The following is a 17,007-nucleotide window of genomic DNA, read 5'->3' on the forward strand; positions in this document are numbered from 1 at the left end:
CAAACCGGACCAAAGATTAAATATTTAAATTTACTACATATGTATTATCTCATTATATCTACACATTTTCACTTAACATCTTTTGCCTTTTCTATTCACATTTTTTCATACACTCATCTACTTTTTTTTTTATAATCTCTCTTTTTACCTTTTTCTTACACTCACGTAGTGCATCAACACTTCCTCCATTCACCTTAAATTGTACTCCCTTATTCGGTCATTCCCCTTATTTGCACGATATCATGAACTCATATTATATGAGAGTTTTTTGAGTTAAATGGTACAAACAATAAGGAACAAAGAGAGTATACAAAAGGTGAGAGGTAAAGATCCGGACCAAAATGATACATGTTAATTTACAAAAATTCAAACATCATGCACCACTTTCCCTTTACCACCATTGGTCGCTCACTTGAGTTATTCTTGGCCCTCTCACTTCCCTCAAATGACACCATACCTTTTGCCCTCAACCGACCTCACTAGAGACTAGAGCTAAGCATTTGGTTCTCCTTTTTGATCTCTTTTGTCTCACCATATTAGACTCATAAGATTAAACTATTTTTGTATGACCCAACATACTTAGGTTAAAAAAACTATCAGATTGATTTTGTTAATCAAAACAATGCATCTTTAGAGACATATAAAGTTGGTCGGCACACATTATTAGCCTTAATCACATTTCCAACCATGACAAAGGACCAACTTATTTCTAAAATTAAAAAGAAGGGGGTAAGGGTGCTTATACTGTCCTTAGATAAAACAAGTGATACAAACTTGCAAAGTGTTACGTCATGTTGTAAGTCGAATTCTAGGATTATCCAACACAACCCTATGTCCCTACTTGGTCAAACTCGAGTCGAGTCAAATTTTAAAATTAAGTGTTACAATTTAATCAACCTTTTAATTAAGGTCGGTATTGTCGAGTTTTAAGGCCAAAGTCTAGCCAGACTTTAAACCAAAGGCAATATTAGCCCGAAAATTCGGGTTTTCCAACCCAATCCGAATTAGCCTTCAAGGCCCAAAATCATCCGGGCCGAGCTTTCTTGATCACCTCTAACCTAGTATTTGTGTCTAAGCCCAACCCACAAAGTGTCTTAGGCTGGCCGACATATCTTCAATCCCACCAATCCCACCTTTAGAGAGACATCCTACCATTATAACAGTTGTCATCACAACAAATCCTAACAAAACTCAAATAAAAAGCTCTTGTTTAAAAGGTCTTTCTAAAGTGTGCTCCTCAACAAACTACAGTTGAGGCTACCACGACCCATTAAACCAACAATATTCAAATCAAATAAAAAACCACCCTCAAATTTTTTTTAATTTTTTTTTATTTTGACAGATTCAATTTTTCAAATTATATAAACTTTTAATGGTATCACATCATTATTTTTCCTATTTTTTTAGTTGAGTCTTTAATAATAATTGATATTATGCACAGCTAGCTAACTGCATCATCTTTCTGTGATCACATGAAAGTTTTCTGCTGCTGCTTTTGCCAATTGCTATCTTCCTCAAATTTAAACTCCACAAAAACAATCACCCTTTTCCCCTGATTATTAAACCAACCAAAAAGATATATTTATCTAAACCTACCCTATTTATTATTTATCATATTCTTATAAATTGAGAATATATATCTTTTCAAACAAATAGTAGTCTTGTAAAAAAAACAAAAACAGTAGTCGCGTTATTAGCCATTGGAGTACAAATTATAGTCCAAGATAATAATGTCGCCCCATATGCAGAGAACTTTGCTCAAGGTTATTGTCCTTGGTGATATTGCGTAAGTTTTTTTTTTTTTTTTTTTTTCTTAATTATGTTTGAGATGATGGGATTAATATGATGCTGTTCGTCATTAATGGGTTTATTTTTATGTGTTTGTTTTTCAGGGTCGGAAAGACTTCTCTAATTACAAGGTAAATATTCATACGATTATCATTGTGTTTGATTATTATGTAATACGTAGTACTATGTACGGGTACATGCTAATATAATGTGTGCACTTTTTCCAAATTCAATTATGCATCGTTTTTGCTTAATTGTGTTTAATTGTGTAATATAGATACGTGCAAAAGAAATTCAATCAACAATACAAGGCAACAATCGGGGCAGATTTTGTGACGAGGGAGTTGCAAATTGATGGCAAACTCGTTAGCCTTCAGGTTAACTCTCTTCTTCAATTCTTCAACTAAGATAACTATAAAAAAAGTGCAAAACTTTGACTAATAATATATTCGGACAGATTTGGGATACAGCAGGGCAAGAAAGGTTTCACAGTTTAGGACCTGCATTTTTCAGAGGATCAGATTGTTGTGTTTTAGTATACGATGTGAATGATCAAAGATCGTTTGAAGCCCTCCAAACTTGGCGTGATGAATTCATCAAACAGGTAATATATGAAGCCATATAGCAATTAAAATACATTATGCATATCATATTAATCGTTGCATTCACTTTTATGAACTTTGATAGATATTATTGATCTCTATTCTCAATCGATAAAAGATAAGGAAGTAGCTATTTTTATATAATGTGTATACATTAGTTTTACAAGTCTATCTACCAATGCAATTAGAGTAAATACAAAATTTGTCAGACTAAGGGTCTATTCTAATTTACTGAACTGAACTTATTGGAACTGACTGAACTGAACTGAATAGAACGGAATATTTTATGAGAGAAGGATATTAGGAATAGAACTGAATTGAACTTAAGTTTAAGAGAACAGGTTCTGATAGGTGCATTATACAATACTAAGTGAGTATGTTACAAACACAAGAGACTATAGAGACAAGAACTAGCAAGAGACACCTAGAAACTACGGCAACAAACCAAAAAAATCACTTTTCTAAGCAACTCATTGTACGAGTGGATGTAATTAATATTTTGACCTTTTCATTTCTTTCTTTATGATTATCAGACAGATATCCCTGATCCAACCAAGTTTCCTTTCGTGGTCATTGGAAACAAGATTGATCAAGATGGTGGAGCCAATCGCAAGGTAATTTTTTCCGGAAATTGAATGACTTTACAAAATAATCTTTTCGTTTCATAATATTAGTCTCATTTATGTATATCTAACACTAGCAGAAATTATAAAACTTATATATTATTAATGTATTCATCAAGAGTCGAGACGATAATTTTATCTCATATGACTATATTTCAATATTTATTCTTATACGTAAAGAGAAATTTAGAAAAAAAAATTCTAAATTTTAATAGTTAAAAGATTCTAAATGAAACTAACTATAAAAAACAGAAGGAGTAGTTTTTAATCTAGTTACCTGAACATTTTTAAAATATGATATGATTTTGGATGAAGGACGACTTTAATTTGTTAATATTGTGAATTGTTTGTAAACAAATTAGGTGGAAGAGAAAAGAGCAAAGGAGTGGTGTGGGTCAATAAAGTCAGGACCAAAATCAAGCGGCATTCCTTATTATGAGACTTCGGCAAAAGAAGATATAAATGTAGATGATGCCTTTTACAACATTGCAATTGCTGCCTTATCTCATGATCGTTCACAAGAATTGTAAGTACTCCTCTAACATATACGAAGTAGTACTCTCTCCGTCCTTTTATTAGAGTTCCATTAGTAATGTATGACTTGAAGTCTGGAATAGTTGAATATGTAAAAGTGGTCTCCTTCACGTTCTCTAATCATTTCATGCATAAAGTAATGAATCAAACAATTATAAATACTAGATTCATTGCAATTTTGTACTCTTTAAGCTATTTGTATTTTTCTTATACTCACATAATATTAACTTGTTATATTTGCATATTAACTTATTGTGACATTTTTTTTCCCATGCAGATACTTTGAAAGTATAACAGAGTCTGGTTCGTTATCAGAAATAGTCGAACCGAGAAGAGGATGTCCTTGTTAAACTAATTTTATCATTACGCTCGATCTACACTCTAACTTTTATTGAAAGTTGTTTGATTCTTTTAAATTAAATGTACACATTTTAATTTGTTTGCGCCATAAACAAATCAAAAAAATAAAACAGAGATTCGATGTCATAGCTATTATTTGTTTTTTTGGATATAATGAAAATCTCTAGTTAATATATTATTTTTGTAATTGTACATTCGATAATAATGTCAGGTATGAATGTGCGATCATTGGGAGGTGAATATCATGCTCGCCAAAAACACATTGATTTAAGTAAATACTTAATGTAAATCACCATGTGCCATAAAATAATGATGTGTTAGCCCTGTTAGGGTTGGTAGGTGAATAAGTAAAGCCAAGACAAGTAGTAAAATGGATATATTAGTAGCAAGATTAGCCCTAGGTCTTAAAACTATACATGACATCAGCAAATCACTTTTAAATTGTTTTAAGACAAGACTTTACAAAATTTATGCATTTATGAAGCAAAGGTCCCAACTTAAGACTCATTTAAATACTTTATACACTGTATTTTGTCTATGTACGCATACGAAAGCACAATTTTTTTTTTTTTTTGAAAGATATTATTGTTAACAATAATTAGATTTAATATTATAAAAAAAAAATGTAAAGTGTAATATTTAATTGCAATGGACTATTGTATGTATTTTTATTGATAAATATATTTGTTGTATTTTAACATAAAGTATTACTTTATTTGCCATTTTTTGTTGTATTATAATCTAAAGTATTCTAATATTTGCTGCTATGATATTTAAATTATAAGAAAATGTAAATTTTACTGCTATGATATCAACAAATTTAAATTATAAGAAAATGTAAATTTTACTACTATGATATTATGTATATATATCACAATATTCGTGGTTTGATATTATTTATCAACTATGTAAGATATGTAACTCACGACACCATTATTGCAAATTATACTATTAAAATATCATATATACAAAAGGAAAATAAAAAAAATACGTACATTTAAGAAATCTTAAATGAGTTTGAGGAATGAAGATATAAATTTAGTTGAATCTTAAAGAGTCTTAACATAATTATAAAATATTAAAATATGATGTGGTATGGGAAAAAAAAATCTTAAGACGAGACAGGGCTAAGTAATACAATAGTACCTCTCACTAGTAGGAAGGTAGGAAGGGTTGTGTATAATTATGGCTTTTTGCGTGTGCATACAACATACCATACTTCCTTCATCATTCTTGTAGCCATAAAATTCTAGAATGTTCATGAATCATATATATGATCGTTGTCAAGAATTCTCTAGATCATTTTAGAGGCTTGCAATCTTACATGATACAAGCTAGTAGAATATCCTGGAGAAATAAAGAGCGATTCTAACCATGCTACATGTATCTATCTGAAAGCTTCTAGAATATAAATACTGCACCAAAATAATGAGGCTATAAAGCTTGGGCCATTGCATGGTGTGTATATAATTCTACCTATCAATGTGCCCTATGTGAAATAATAATTTAATTCGAGCCTTTAGTGAAGAATACCAATTGAGCTATATGAATTAACTTAACCTAAACCAATGGGTGGTCATGGCCTACCCCAAACCTCTAAATTCCACCCGATAAAATAAAGAAACTTTGTTGGACAACACCTTTCATAATTTACATTTTGTGACAAAACTTAACAGATTATTAAACGAATCAAAATCATATACTTACCCAAATCTAAGTATCTAACTCTATTTATTAAGTTTACGCATTATTAACAAAATACTCGCGAAATTGTAGTTGAAAATAATAATGTCGACCTATATGCAGAAAATTTGGCTCATTTGTGACTTTGTTTAACGATAAAATGGATTTCATCCTTACCCCCTATTTTGTCATTGTCATGGCTGCTCCACAATCACTACCAACGTCCCTATTCCATTCCATCATTTCCCCCTCCTTCGTAACTGCCGAATCTATTTTTTCTCTTTCCACTCTCTTAATCACTACTAAAATTCGGCCAATTTGCGACCGTTTTTCTACGACCGTCATGAAAACGGTCGCAAAATATAAAATTTGCGACCGTTTTGATGAATGCGGTCGCAGATTTGCGACCGTTTTTAAAGCGGTCGCAGATTTGCGACCGTTTTTGGGTCATAAAACGGTCGCAAATGTATTTAAATAATTATTTAAAATAAATTATATGTCAAAAATTATTCAAAATAAAAATAATGTTGTTGCGACCGTTAGTAGCGGTCGCAAATTTCTACAATTGCGACCGTTTGAGGGTCGGTCGCAAAATTACGACCGCTATTGCCTGTCGCAAAAGTTTTTTTTTTTTTTTAAAAAAAAAAAGATAATATAAAAGAGGGACACACCCTAACCCTAATGTACAGCCGCTCCACTTTCCCTCTCTCATTTTTTCATCTCTCTTTCTTCTCACGCCTCTTTCCTCTTCCCTCTCTCTCTTTCCTCTTCTTCTTTCCCTGATCTGCTTCCCCTTCTCCTTCTGTTTCATCTCCAATCTCTTTCCTCTTTTTTTTCCTCTCTCTCTTCTCAGCCGACCCTCTTCCTCCATTTTCCTTATCTCCACTCTATCCTTCTCACGCCCCTCGTCTTTCACTCTCATCTCCTAATTCTCTGAATTTCACTGCTGAAAATGAAGCAAAGCACTTGAGAATTGAAGAATAAGAAGCCAAAATCGCTGCTCATTCAAGCTTTGGCTCAATCGGAAGCTTTGCTTGTGGTCTTGATCGATGCCGGTGATTTCTCTCTCCTCCACGCTGCTTGCCTCCGTCACGACCACACACCGTAACAAGACCTCCACCGTTACAAGAACGAGCCTAAGAGAAGTCAAGGTTTTCTAGATCTGATAATTTTTTTTTTAAAAAAAAAAACTTCTAGATCTGATATTTAATTTAGGTTATGTTGTTGATCTATATTTATTGTTTCTAATTTCAGATTATGTACAATTGTTTTATTGTAATTTTAGTTTTTAATTTTGAAAGATCTATAATTTTGTTTTATTTCTGATTTTTGTTGTTTTATTGTAATTTTAGTTTATAATTTTTGAAAGATCTATGTTATTGTTTTATTTCTGATCTATGGGTAATTTTTTGTAATTTGCATAATTATTGTATAATTTTTTTTCTGATTTTGTGGGTAATTTTCTTAATTTTTTTTTAATTTTGTGGGCGGCGGTGGGGTGAGGTGGTTTCGGGTGAGCGGCGCTGGGCTGAGGTGGTTTCAGGTGAGCGGCGGTTGATTTACTAGTTAGGGTGGGGAGTTGTGGTGGGTAAAGGTGGTTTGGGTTGGCGGTGGGTTAAGTGGTTTTAGGTGAGCGGCGGTGGGTTTTCGTGGTTAGGGTGGGCAGAACTGGTGGGTAAAGGTGGTTTGGGTTGGCAGTGGTAGTGGGCAAAAGTGGTTTCGGTGGTGGGAGGCTAGATGCGAAGTACAGTAGCGTGATTTTTTTTTTTTTTTTTTTAAATTTTTGCGACGGCTTATGGCGGTCGCTAATTCTAAAAATTGCGACCGCTGATATTACCTGTCGCAATTTTTAATTTTTGTGACCGTTTTCTAAACAGTCGTTAAAAATAATTAAAACCGTCGCAAAAAATCTGCGACCGCCAAACAGTCGCAATAATGATTTTTTGCGACCACGTGAATTACGACCATCACCTTACGACCGTTGACGGTCGCAATCAATGATTGCGACCGTTTTTACTATAATCTGCGACCGTTAGAGACGGTCGCAATTTGGCCGAATTTTAGTAGTGAATTATGAGACGATTTGGTTTTTCGTAAATTATATTTAGCTTGTTTTCTCATGATTGGGGAAGATTTTCGATGATGATTGGATGCATTTGGTGGTGGGTAGGTGATTTTCAAGGATATTAGGGTGGATTTTTGGTGGTTAGTAGGAGGTTTAGAAAGTGATTGACAAAAAGTTATGAGTGAATAACAGTGCTGGGAGCGTGTCCAAAAGGTGTTTAGGTGGGTTTTGGAGGTGACTAGATGTACAGTTTCGAAGAGGCCTGGTTAGGTGAGTTTTTGGAGGTTGTTGGGTGATTGGAAGTTTAGATCATCTTGGAAGGATATGGTGGGGCACCACTGGTGGTCAAGTGGTGTCGTTGCCTGGTCGGAGAAAGATTAGTGGTTGACTTATTGTGCTATTAATGGGCTTCAAAAAAAAAATATTGGGTTATTAATGAGTTTTGTACCATTTATCAACTTGTGGCTAATATGGGGTTATCTACCTATTATTTTAAGGGTGAGCATATTTTATCATATTATGTGTCATTTTTTATTGTTAAATACCTTTAATTTTATAATAAAAATTAATAAAAAGTACATATTAATAAAATATACATTACAAATCTTAAAATTTCACTTGAGACAAACATATGGTATATACAATTGGCGCTGACATGGCCTGCTAGCTCAGATAGCCAAATACCCGATACCAGCAGAAGGGTGTATCGGTTCCTAGGCTCCTAACCCCTTTCTCGTTCCTTATTTTTTTACTTCGTACTAGCCAAATGCCCAATACCAATGGAAGGGTCCTAAACTCCTAATCCCCTTTCTTGAAACTTTTTTTTATTTATTTTTTAATTTAATTTTTTTTTTAATGAAATAATTTTAAAACTTTTTAATTTTTTTCTTGAATAATAAAATAAAAGAAATAACTCCTAAAAAAAAATGTTTAACAACCACAATTTTTTTATTTTCTGAAGTAGACCATCAGATTTTCGTCCCAAAATTTAACGGCCGTGATTTGCCTACCACTTCTCTTCACGGCTTAAATCTCCCAAAATTCTGTAATTGAGTCGATTGCAACATTTCCCAGAAAATTTAGACCTCAAAAAACTCGTAAAAATGGCATCTTCTTCTATTACACTTCGATATTCTTCAACACTTTGCCAATTACCCAGTAATTCTTCCACTTCATTGACCTTTAATCAAACCCCCTTTTCAGTTTCCTTCCCATCTAATCTTAAACGCTTTGGTCGTCTCTCTATTCGATCATCTTCTGCTTCTGGTATTCTTTCTCACTTAATCTTTATTTTTGTTGGTTCAATCAATTCAATTGGGATATTTTGTTTGATTTTTCATCTGTTTTGTGTTTATGGCTGTATTAATTTTGTTGGTTAGCTTGAAATTTTTGTGGGGGTGTTTTGTAGATAAAATATTTTGATTAATTTGATATTGCTTGCTACTGTATTATGTACTTCTGATTGAATCTTGGTATGTTTTAATTGGGTTTTGTGAATATTAATGCTTTTGAAATTTTAATGTTGTATACTTTATGATTTGATACATTGATTTGTCAACTGATTTGAGCTTGTAGTTCTTTTCTTCAATGATTAATAGTTTTGAGTATGGTTATGCAGGCTTTAGATCCTAATTTTATTGATTAGGGGTTTTGAATCGATTTGACGTTGAGTTTGTACAGAATCCTTGATGTTAGAGATATCTAGAAATCTGATTATAGCTTTATAAGCCTATTTAGGGTTCATGAATCTCATAGTCTGTAGACTGGTTTTCTCCCGGAATATGTTAGTTGAAAATCAATGAATTCTAGTTTGCAAACATGATTAAAGACGAAAATATTCCAAATTGAATGACAAAAATTTTTGGCAACAGATTTCTATTCCTGAACATGAGGAAAGAAAGTGTTTTGTGTAGTTCTGTAGTTTTATTTACCCTAAAGTTAACCAACATTAACCCTAAGAAACTATAAGGGGAAAAAAAGTTTAAAGCTCATGCTTCTGCTGAGTAGTGAAGGAGTGAGACATAGAACACCACTTGAGATTTGGGGAAAGTGCAAAAGTTGAAGCTATGTCAAAATTCCACTTATGACGTAAGATATCGAGCTTACGGTAGGTTACATTGTAGAATTGAGTAACATCCTTTATATTAGGTTTGAGGAAATCCATGGTCTCAAGGTGGGGAACCATTGGCTGTCTCCCTACACTTAGCAGTTAGCACTTAGCACCCACTTCCTCAATTTCTTCTTATTATTAGTTCCTTGGTTGTATCTGGTTACCCTTGAGATTGGAGGATCATCCATTTTATATCCGTCTTATACTATTTCAGGGTAGGTCACATCTGCCTCTTTTCTAGAATAGACCTTTTCATAGGTAGAGTCCTTTCATTATCATCTCCTATTTGTTGTTTACGGTTAGTCTCTTTGAAGTTGCAACAACTTGAGTTAAATACATATAGCTCCAATATATAAGTTTGGGCATCAGTGTGCCTGGATATACCAGAGAAAATTCCTTAAAAATGGAGATAAATTATCTCAAGTCTTGTGTATCTTTTACAGACAACTAATTTGACTTTGTATATTGACAGGCTATCAACTACTCTTCATATATTCAACTCACTATTTTTATGCTCTGTTAAAGTTTCAGCAGCACCAGTCGAGGGCTTGGCTCCAGCAATATCTCTAACTGACAATGCAGTGAAGCATTTGAAAAGAATGAGGTCTGATCGGGATGAGAACTTGTGCTTAAGAGTTGGTGTTAAACAAGGTGGATGCTCTGGCATGTCTTACACAATGGATTTTGAGAGCAGTGAGAACACAAAAGCAGATGATTCTGTGATTGAGGTCAATGGTTTCACAATCGGTAAGCATTAAATACTTTAAATAGTAGTGTCAACACCCCTTCATATCCCCCCCACATTTTTTTTAAATCTGCCACACATGAGAACGGGGAAAATATGCCTAATATATCTAGTACAAACGTACAATTCACCCCTTAGTATCCTTTTTGTGTTTTTCGTGGAGCTTTTCTAGATGTTGCTTGTAGCCTTAGACCTTGTAGACCCCCTTCTTTCCTGGTTACTCTCTGAAACAATACATGCATATTTGATGATTATCTTTAATACTTATTATGTGTTTGCAGTTTGTGATCCAAAAAGCCTATTATTCCTCTATGGAATGCAGCTTGACTATAGTGATGCACTTATCGGTGGAGGCTTCTCTTTCCAAAATCCAAATGCATCAAAGACTTGTAGTTGTGGAAAATCATTTGCAGCGTAGGGTTGAAACTATATGTACATAACATACACAATGTATGGTGTAGCTTTGATTTGTTGGATTGTCGATACATGAACATTATGCTAGTGTGTTGAGTCTTTCAGATGGTGAATTATGTTAACTTGTCCTCAAGTCTCAGCATGAAATTATTCTTTACTTCCATATGTATCTTTTGGATCTAGAGCATGACTCAATAGAGTCAATAACTCAGAGTCAATAACTCAATACTGCTTATCACTTCTTCTGTTAGCAAAATACACAAAACTTGCTACTTTTAGACATGAAGATACCGTTTAAGTGTAGTACCATTAGATGATTTATTAATATGTATCATAATACCTTTTGATGGTGTATATCATGATATTATTCTAGTATTAGTAGTGCAAACAGAGTTTAATGAAAAGGCTAATTCCAATGGTACTAATGTGATACTTGATGGTACCATTAAGCTTCCAATAACATTGTATATGTTTCTAATGGTATATAGAAAATATACCATTAAAATTTTTTGTTTTATAGAAGACCAATATCGTCTGATTTGTTCGTGAACATACCAAATATGTACTCAGAACTAATCTTTGCCTATGACGCTACACTTGATACTACTATTGACACAAAGCAACGGTAGATAAGCTCTTTTAAATGGAAATATAAACATAGTAAATGATTAGTGTAAATTAATATACAAGCAAATTAATTTATCTAAACTTATTAGCAGTACTTATTTCAGTTGTAAATTGATTTGTTTCATGAATTTAACTTATTTATCTACAACTTATCCTTGCTAGAAATAATATGAATTTTCTTACATAGTTGGTTTGGGCATGTAATACAAAAAACCTAAGGGTGCATTGGTACAAAGAGTGGAATCATGGAGGGGTTAAACGAGGAAGAGATTGAACATGACTTGGTTTGAGAGAGTTAGGAAGGATATGAAGTATTTGCATTTACATGAGGATGAGGTAATGATCACAAGGGATAAAGGAGGAAATTTTTTGTCGATAATTATACTAAATAATCACTTTTGGTTCATGTAGTCAACCCCACATATGAGATTAAGGCTTTGATTGATTGATTGTCACCTCAATAAGCTGTACAGATTCAAAATGTATGTAAATTGTAGTCATAATCATAACTTTTTTTTAGCAATATCATGTGCTCAAAAACCAGTATATCTAGAATATAACACATCAAAAACCATTCAATTGATATATTTTCTGCGCATTTCCTAGCAGAACAAAATCCAATTTATTTCAAAACAAAATGGGAGAAAAGGTGGGTATTTCTGCCAATGTGCTGAACAACAACAGCCTTCAACTCTCCTCTCCAACAAGTGTTTTTACACAGCAAATAGTCAAATTTCCAAGCTAGAATCTCAGATGAAGTTTCTGATGTCCAATGACTTAGGATCAACCATTTCCTCGTCCTGGAATTCCTCCCTGAATAAGGAAAGACAAGGAATAGTAAGTTCCAAATAAGTAAAATGGCAAATGAAGAGATGCATAAGCACTCAATAGTCTCATAGAGCTAATGCTTGCCAATATCTTGTTTGGCAAACAGCATTTTTTTTTCTTTTTTTGGCAAACAGCATTTAGCAATGACTAAAATTGCTATAATCTTGCAATTTATCAATGACTAAAAATGCTCGCCAATATCTTGTTTGGTAAATAGCATTTTCATTAACGAGCCAAAAGTTTCTTGAAGCAGCATATTAAAAGCACAATCAGCATACATGTTTTTTTTTTCCTCTCACCGAGCAATTTCGTTCGGAATCCTAGTCAATAGAAATCATATTTATTATACTAGCTCCTAAGCAATTGGAAGTCATTGACAGGGAAGTAATCAGGTAACTCTAGCAACATACAATCAACTGCAATATTGCAAATGTGACTTTTGGTCAAATTTGAAGGTCTTCCTACAACATTCAATACCTCAACAAGTATAACATAATTCTTCCTCATTCTTATTTGCTTAGGAAATTCAGCACCATATAAACAGTATGCCAAAATATCCCTAAATTACACCCACGTTATAATTACTCCGCAATAAGTTCGGAAAAAGATGAGCAATTTAGGTGGAAACCAAAGTACTATTATATCAAAAGTGGGAAATCAATAACCAAGCAAGTAAGTTTTTCAGACAGGACTATATTGAGAAATTTGGATCACAAACTAGTTTATGTACAGTAATAAATATTGTACTACGTAGTAATCAGAGAACAGTGAAATATGACCACTCAAGGCCAAATTGATAGTTTCGACTGGCATCATCTGTCATACACAATAGAGTATGAAAACTAGCACTTTTGATGAGATTTCCCAGCAAAGCAACAGATGTAGATGATTAAAGAGAAAGTAAACCAGTTCAAGTCTTATCCTTTACCCATAAGAAATACCAAAAGAGAACTAGAATAAAAAAGACTAGCTGGAAATTATGGAATTTTGAGCTTACTGCCTTTAGGTTAATGTGGGTTTGCTGCTAATGATACTTGGGAAAGAAACACTAACACGGTAACAAGTAGAGGGTTCTTGAAGAAATATTAAATTTTATCTAAATTAGAAATTTACTAATCAAAAAGAAAAAGGCACGCAATGATATGAATAAACCTATGATAAAATGCAAGTCACTAAAAAGTCATTAATGAAAAAAGATAGTAACGTACTTCTTCGCTTGAGTTTCCATTGCCTCAGTGGTTTCCTTCTTTAACTCTTCAAGCTGTGCCTTTGCAATTTTAAGTTCCAGCTGTTCCTCATATTTGGGTAAATCATTTGGGTTTATTCCAAGCCTGTTTTAACAGACAGATCCATAATTACATGAGATAGATCATCAGTAATAGACTAATAGCCCAAAGATGCATACTCAAATATCGTTTTTTTTAAGAAAATATAAAACCATATAGGACCTATTCATCTCCTACATGAATACTCTGTATTTGTTTTCTATTACACCCAACAAAGAGAACGGAGAAAATTTTCAAGTAAGCAAATTCTTTGCAATTTAATCAATTTGAACACTCAATTTGAAATATCAAAATAGATAAAAAGTCCACACATTTTTTTTTTTTTTTTTTGACAAATATACTCTTCTTAGTTTCAATGCCCTTCTTGTCCAATTCTATTATCAAGTTGATTAGTGTGTACATCAGTATGCATGACTTTGTATAGGAGGATAGATACCACAGCATTACACCAAGGATCAGAGCTTGCCTAATTTGAAGAATCACAAATGGAAGACAACAAGAGGAGACTTCCTTTCTCATTTATATAGTTTCAGGAGCCTCAGGTTGGTGAACAAAGGGCAGTTGAAATTTTCAAAATACGTAGTAGTTAAAAAGTAACTTACTTCTTGTTGATCTTATCAAACTCAGCCATTAGAAGACTCATTCCTTGGTTGTCATTTCTCATAAGAGGTTTCTTGAGTTGTTTTTCAACTTTATCTAAAGCATCAAACATCATGGCCTCAGCACCAAGTTCATCAGAAAGACCCCTCCTGCACAGTATTATGCCAAAATGCCAAATAGAATTAGTCTCAAAAGATAAAAATCACTGGTAACTATGCAAAGAATATACAGATAAGGGGGACATTACAGCAAGGATAGCATTCAGAGTATTGTACACATACTTGAGTCGTATCTCCTTCAAAGTCATAAGATAAGTACGAGCATCCTGAATATTCTGAGTTCGGGTTTGGATTGTGTATTGAATTCTCTGTGACTCTGAGAAGAGATCTGCCCTGTTTAGTCAAATGGTTCAAAAAAAAAAAAAAGAATGAGGAGAACTGAAAACACAGCAAAATTACCAAGCATTCCCAATATCAAGCAACTAGACACAGCTTAAGCATCCAGCCTCTCTTAAGTGGCAAACAATGCTCACACAATCTCTTGTACAGTTTACATTCCCAGAACCAGTAATCAGAAGTGAAATTATATCAGTTGTGAGCTAAAGTAAGTTACACGCAGGCACACAGCCTCCCATGCAACTTCAGAAGTTACTTCACTCTTAAACTGTCCTAACTACAAACAAATGATTCTGTTAATACTAATCCTGCATACCTTTTTATTATGTCATAAAGTTCAATTTCTTGTCATTTAGAATATAGGAAATTGATGTGATGTGATGTGATGTGATGTGATGCAATGATTAGTAAAGATCTTAAGAAGCAAAATGTGTTAAGCAAGAAGCAACCTATTAATCAAATCTCAACCTATAAATCATATCTAAGATGCAAGTTCGCATTACCATTGGCACAAACATTGGTATATCATAGAGAGGAAATCCAAGGAAGCAATGCTAAAAGTAACAAATGAACTAAAAAAAATAGAGCATAATTATTACTTTACAAAAAAAAAAAAAAAAAAAAAAAGGATAGAGACATACTTTTCTCTAACTGTCTTCATGACATTAGCATATTGTTGTACAGCAGCAGGATCCTCTGGGGCTATGGTGATCTTTTCTTGACGAAGTACACCAAGAGCTGTCTCAAACTTCTTTTTAACGTCCAAAAATATGCCCTTAAGCATCTCTTTTCAGTCAAGCATCATTATCAAGAAGAAAGAAGACAAGTTAATAATTTAGAAAAATAATTTGCTTCATCTAATTTTCTATAAGAAACAAAACTTGATAAAAGGATCATCACTATATAAGACGATTTTTTTTTTCCTTGTAAAAAAATGACTCACCATCTCCCTTTAGAGCCTTGGGAGCGGGAGCAGCTTCTTTGGCATAGTAACGAGCATTAATCACATTGTCTTTTGGTAAAATAGTCTGAATAGTATACAGCTGTAGAAATCAAATCAACATATCATAAGTTAAATGAACAGCAAAACTAGGGAATTATGGATTCTTATTGGAAAGCCTGCAATACTAAAAACAAACTACAAGAATCATAAGAGCCTTGTTCAAGCTAATACTCAGCAAGTAAATCATAGCGCCAAATTGCAGTCAAACAAACCTATAAATCCCAGACCAAGCAAGGAAATATTTCTACAACTCCCATACCCCGAAAATTATTAGTAATTAGTTTACATCGCTGCAATTAGAACCAACACTTTACGACTAACAAACGTTTCTATAGCATTGTTTCCATGTTCCTTCCCAAAACATATTACCAATTCATTAGCAAATTAAAATATCTAATTAAGAACAGCTCCAACAAATCAAAATCATATACATTTCTCTACCTAAGCTGAATTACGAAAAATAAAAATCTGGCAACACATTGCCACTAATCTAATTTCTATACTAAGTGAAAACCAAAACCCTAAGATCAATAAAATTAACAATATCTCATTCTACCAATTGCTTCATAAAAAAACCAGAATTTGTTCAATTACACCCCATTTCTCGGAATATCAACACAAAATTAGGACAAGTAAAGTTCGAATTCATTCTAAAGCATCAATCGAAACAACATTTATATGAGTCAACGATCAAAAGATTATGAACAAATCGCAAGGAACAAAATTAAAATTGCAGATCAAAATGTAGCATGTAAATCGAAGATTTTGAAATCGGATTGAGAATAGAGAGATAGAAAATGGACCTGCTTAGATTTGGAGAGGATGCGAGAAGAGAGCGCCATTATCGAAGAACAAAGAGTTCAGTATTGAGTATGAAAGCTGGAAATCTAGGGTTTGATGTTACGAACCAGATGAGAGATAGAGAGAGAAATGGTGAGAAAGGGGCCGATTGAAAGATCAATTAAGCTCCGCTTAAATCAGGACCGTCCGTCTCATGTATGTGTTATGTTTAATTTCATGATTTTTTTTTTTTTAAAAAAAAAAATTTGATACAAATAATCTCAACTCGACAATCGATCTGAGTCCTATGAATGGGAAGGATTATTGCACTTTGACCATGTATACTACCGGTTAAATACCCATATCGGCCCATAACACCATCCACGTGGAGATCTACTTCCGGCCACTCGGACACTTACCGCTCACTTGATAAGACACGTGGCACCTGCTTAGAGGAATTCTATAAATACCTTAACATATTTCACTTCTAAGTTCTGAGATATATTCCTCCGTTTCTTTTTACTTGCAACACACCTTTTAGGCTCGCAGTTTTAGGAGATAATT

General features: G+C 33.3%; 3 protein-coding genes across 4 annotated transcripts; 2 read left to right on the top strand and 1 right to left on the bottom strand.

Annotated features, from left to right (window-relative positions):
- Nucleotides 1-1,481: 1,481 nt before the first annotated feature.
- Nucleotides 1,482-4,033, top strand: LOC145601053 (ras-related protein Rab7-like). The gene is made up of 7 exons (XM_081656972.1): nucleotides 1,482-1,786; nucleotides 1,893-1,919; nucleotides 2,066-2,165; nucleotides 2,246-2,392; nucleotides 2,924-3,004; nucleotides 3,376-3,539; nucleotides 3,825-4,033. The coding sequence occupies exons 1-7, from the start codon at nucleotides 1,731-1,733 to the stop codon at nucleotides 3,895-3,897; spliced, it is 648 nt and encodes a 215-aa protein (XP_081513098.1). The 5' UTR covers nucleotides 1,482-1,730; the 3' UTR covers nucleotides 3,898-4,033.
- A 4,645-nt stretch (nucleotides 4,034-8,678) lies between these two features.
- LOC145602846 (iron-sulfur assembly protein IscA, chloroplastic-like) lies at nucleotides 8,679-11,210 on the top strand. 2 transcript variants are annotated; one of them, XM_081659002.1, is made up of 3 exons: nucleotides 8,679-8,921; nucleotides 10,297-10,512; nucleotides 10,792-11,210. In XM_081659002.1, exons 1-3 carry the CDS (start codon nucleotides 8,759-8,761, stop codon nucleotides 10,926-10,928), a joined length of 516 nt encoding a protein of 171 aa, XP_081515128.1. In that variant the 5' UTR covers nucleotides 8,679-8,758; the 3' UTR covers nucleotides 10,929-11,210. The 2 variants fall into 2 exon arrangements, with proteins under 2 accessions (XP_081515128.1, XP_081515127.1); XM_081659001.1 differs by having other exon boundaries at nucleotides 8,683-8,921; nucleotides 10,291-10,512.
- Nucleotides 11,211-12,081: 871 nt separating this feature from the next.
- On the bottom strand, nucleotides 12,082-16,627 carry LOC145601385 (putative ATP synthase 24 kDa subunit, mitochondrial). The gene is made up of 7 exons (XM_081657394.1): nucleotides 16,467-16,627; nucleotides 15,604-15,703; nucleotides 15,302-15,446; nucleotides 14,547-14,657; nucleotides 14,268-14,414; nucleotides 13,588-13,710; nucleotides 12,082-12,364 (listed from the first exon to the last, which is right to left on the bottom strand). The coding sequence occupies exons 1-7, from the start codon at nucleotides 16,503-16,505 to the stop codon at nucleotides 12,301-12,303; spliced, it is 729 nt and encodes a 242-aa protein (XP_081513520.1). The 5' UTR covers nucleotides 16,506-16,627; the 3' UTR covers nucleotides 12,082-12,300.
- Between the last annotated feature and the right edge of the window lie 380 nt (nucleotides 16,628-17,007).

Source organism: Chenopodium album, chromosome 21, assembly GCF_948465745.1.
Source record: "Chenopodium album chromosome 21, dcCheAlbu1.1, whole genome shotgun sequence".
In the NCBI taxonomy this organism is placed as follows: Eukaryota; Viridiplantae; Streptophyta; class Magnoliopsida; order Caryophyllales; family Amaranthaceae; genus Chenopodium; species Chenopodium album.

Bases quoted from the DNA above. Each gene is read 5' to 3' on its own strand.
- LOC145601053 (XM_081656972.1), top strand. From the start codon at position 1,731: ATGTCGCCCCATATGCAGAGAACTTTGCTCAAGGTTATTGTCCTTGGT. The intron at 1,920-2,065 runs GTAAATATTCAT...TGTGTAATATAG, and splicing joins AAGACTTCTCTAATTACAAG to ATACGTGCAAAAGAAATTCA. The intron at 2,166-2,245 runs GTTAACTCTCTT...ATATTCGGACAG, and splicing joins GCAAACTCGTTAGCCTTCAG to ATTTGGGATACAGCAGGGCA.
- LOC145602846 (XM_081659001.1), top strand. From the start codon at position 8,759: ATGGCATCTTCTTCTATTACACTTCGATATTCTTCAACACTTTGCCAA. The intron at 8,922-10,290 runs GTATTCTTTCTC...GCTCTGTTAAAG, and splicing joins TCGATCATCTTCTGCTTCTG to TTTCAGCAGCACCAGTCGAG. The intron at 10,513-10,791 runs GTAAGCATTAAA...ATGTGTTTGCAG, and splicing joins GGTCAATGGTTTCACAATCG to TTTGTGATCCAAAAAGCCTA.
- LOC145601385 (XM_081657394.1), bottom strand. From the start codon at position 16,505: ATGGCGCTCTCTTCTCGCATCCTCTCCAAATCTAAGCAG. The intron at 15,704-16,466 runs GTCCATTTTCTA...TGATTTCTACAG, and splicing joins TCCTCTCCAAATCTAAGCAG to CTGTATACTATTCAGACTAT. The intron at 14,415-14,546 runs GTATGTGTACAA...AATACTGTGCAG, and splicing joins TTGAAGGAGATACGACTCAA to GAGGGGTCTTTCTGATGAAC.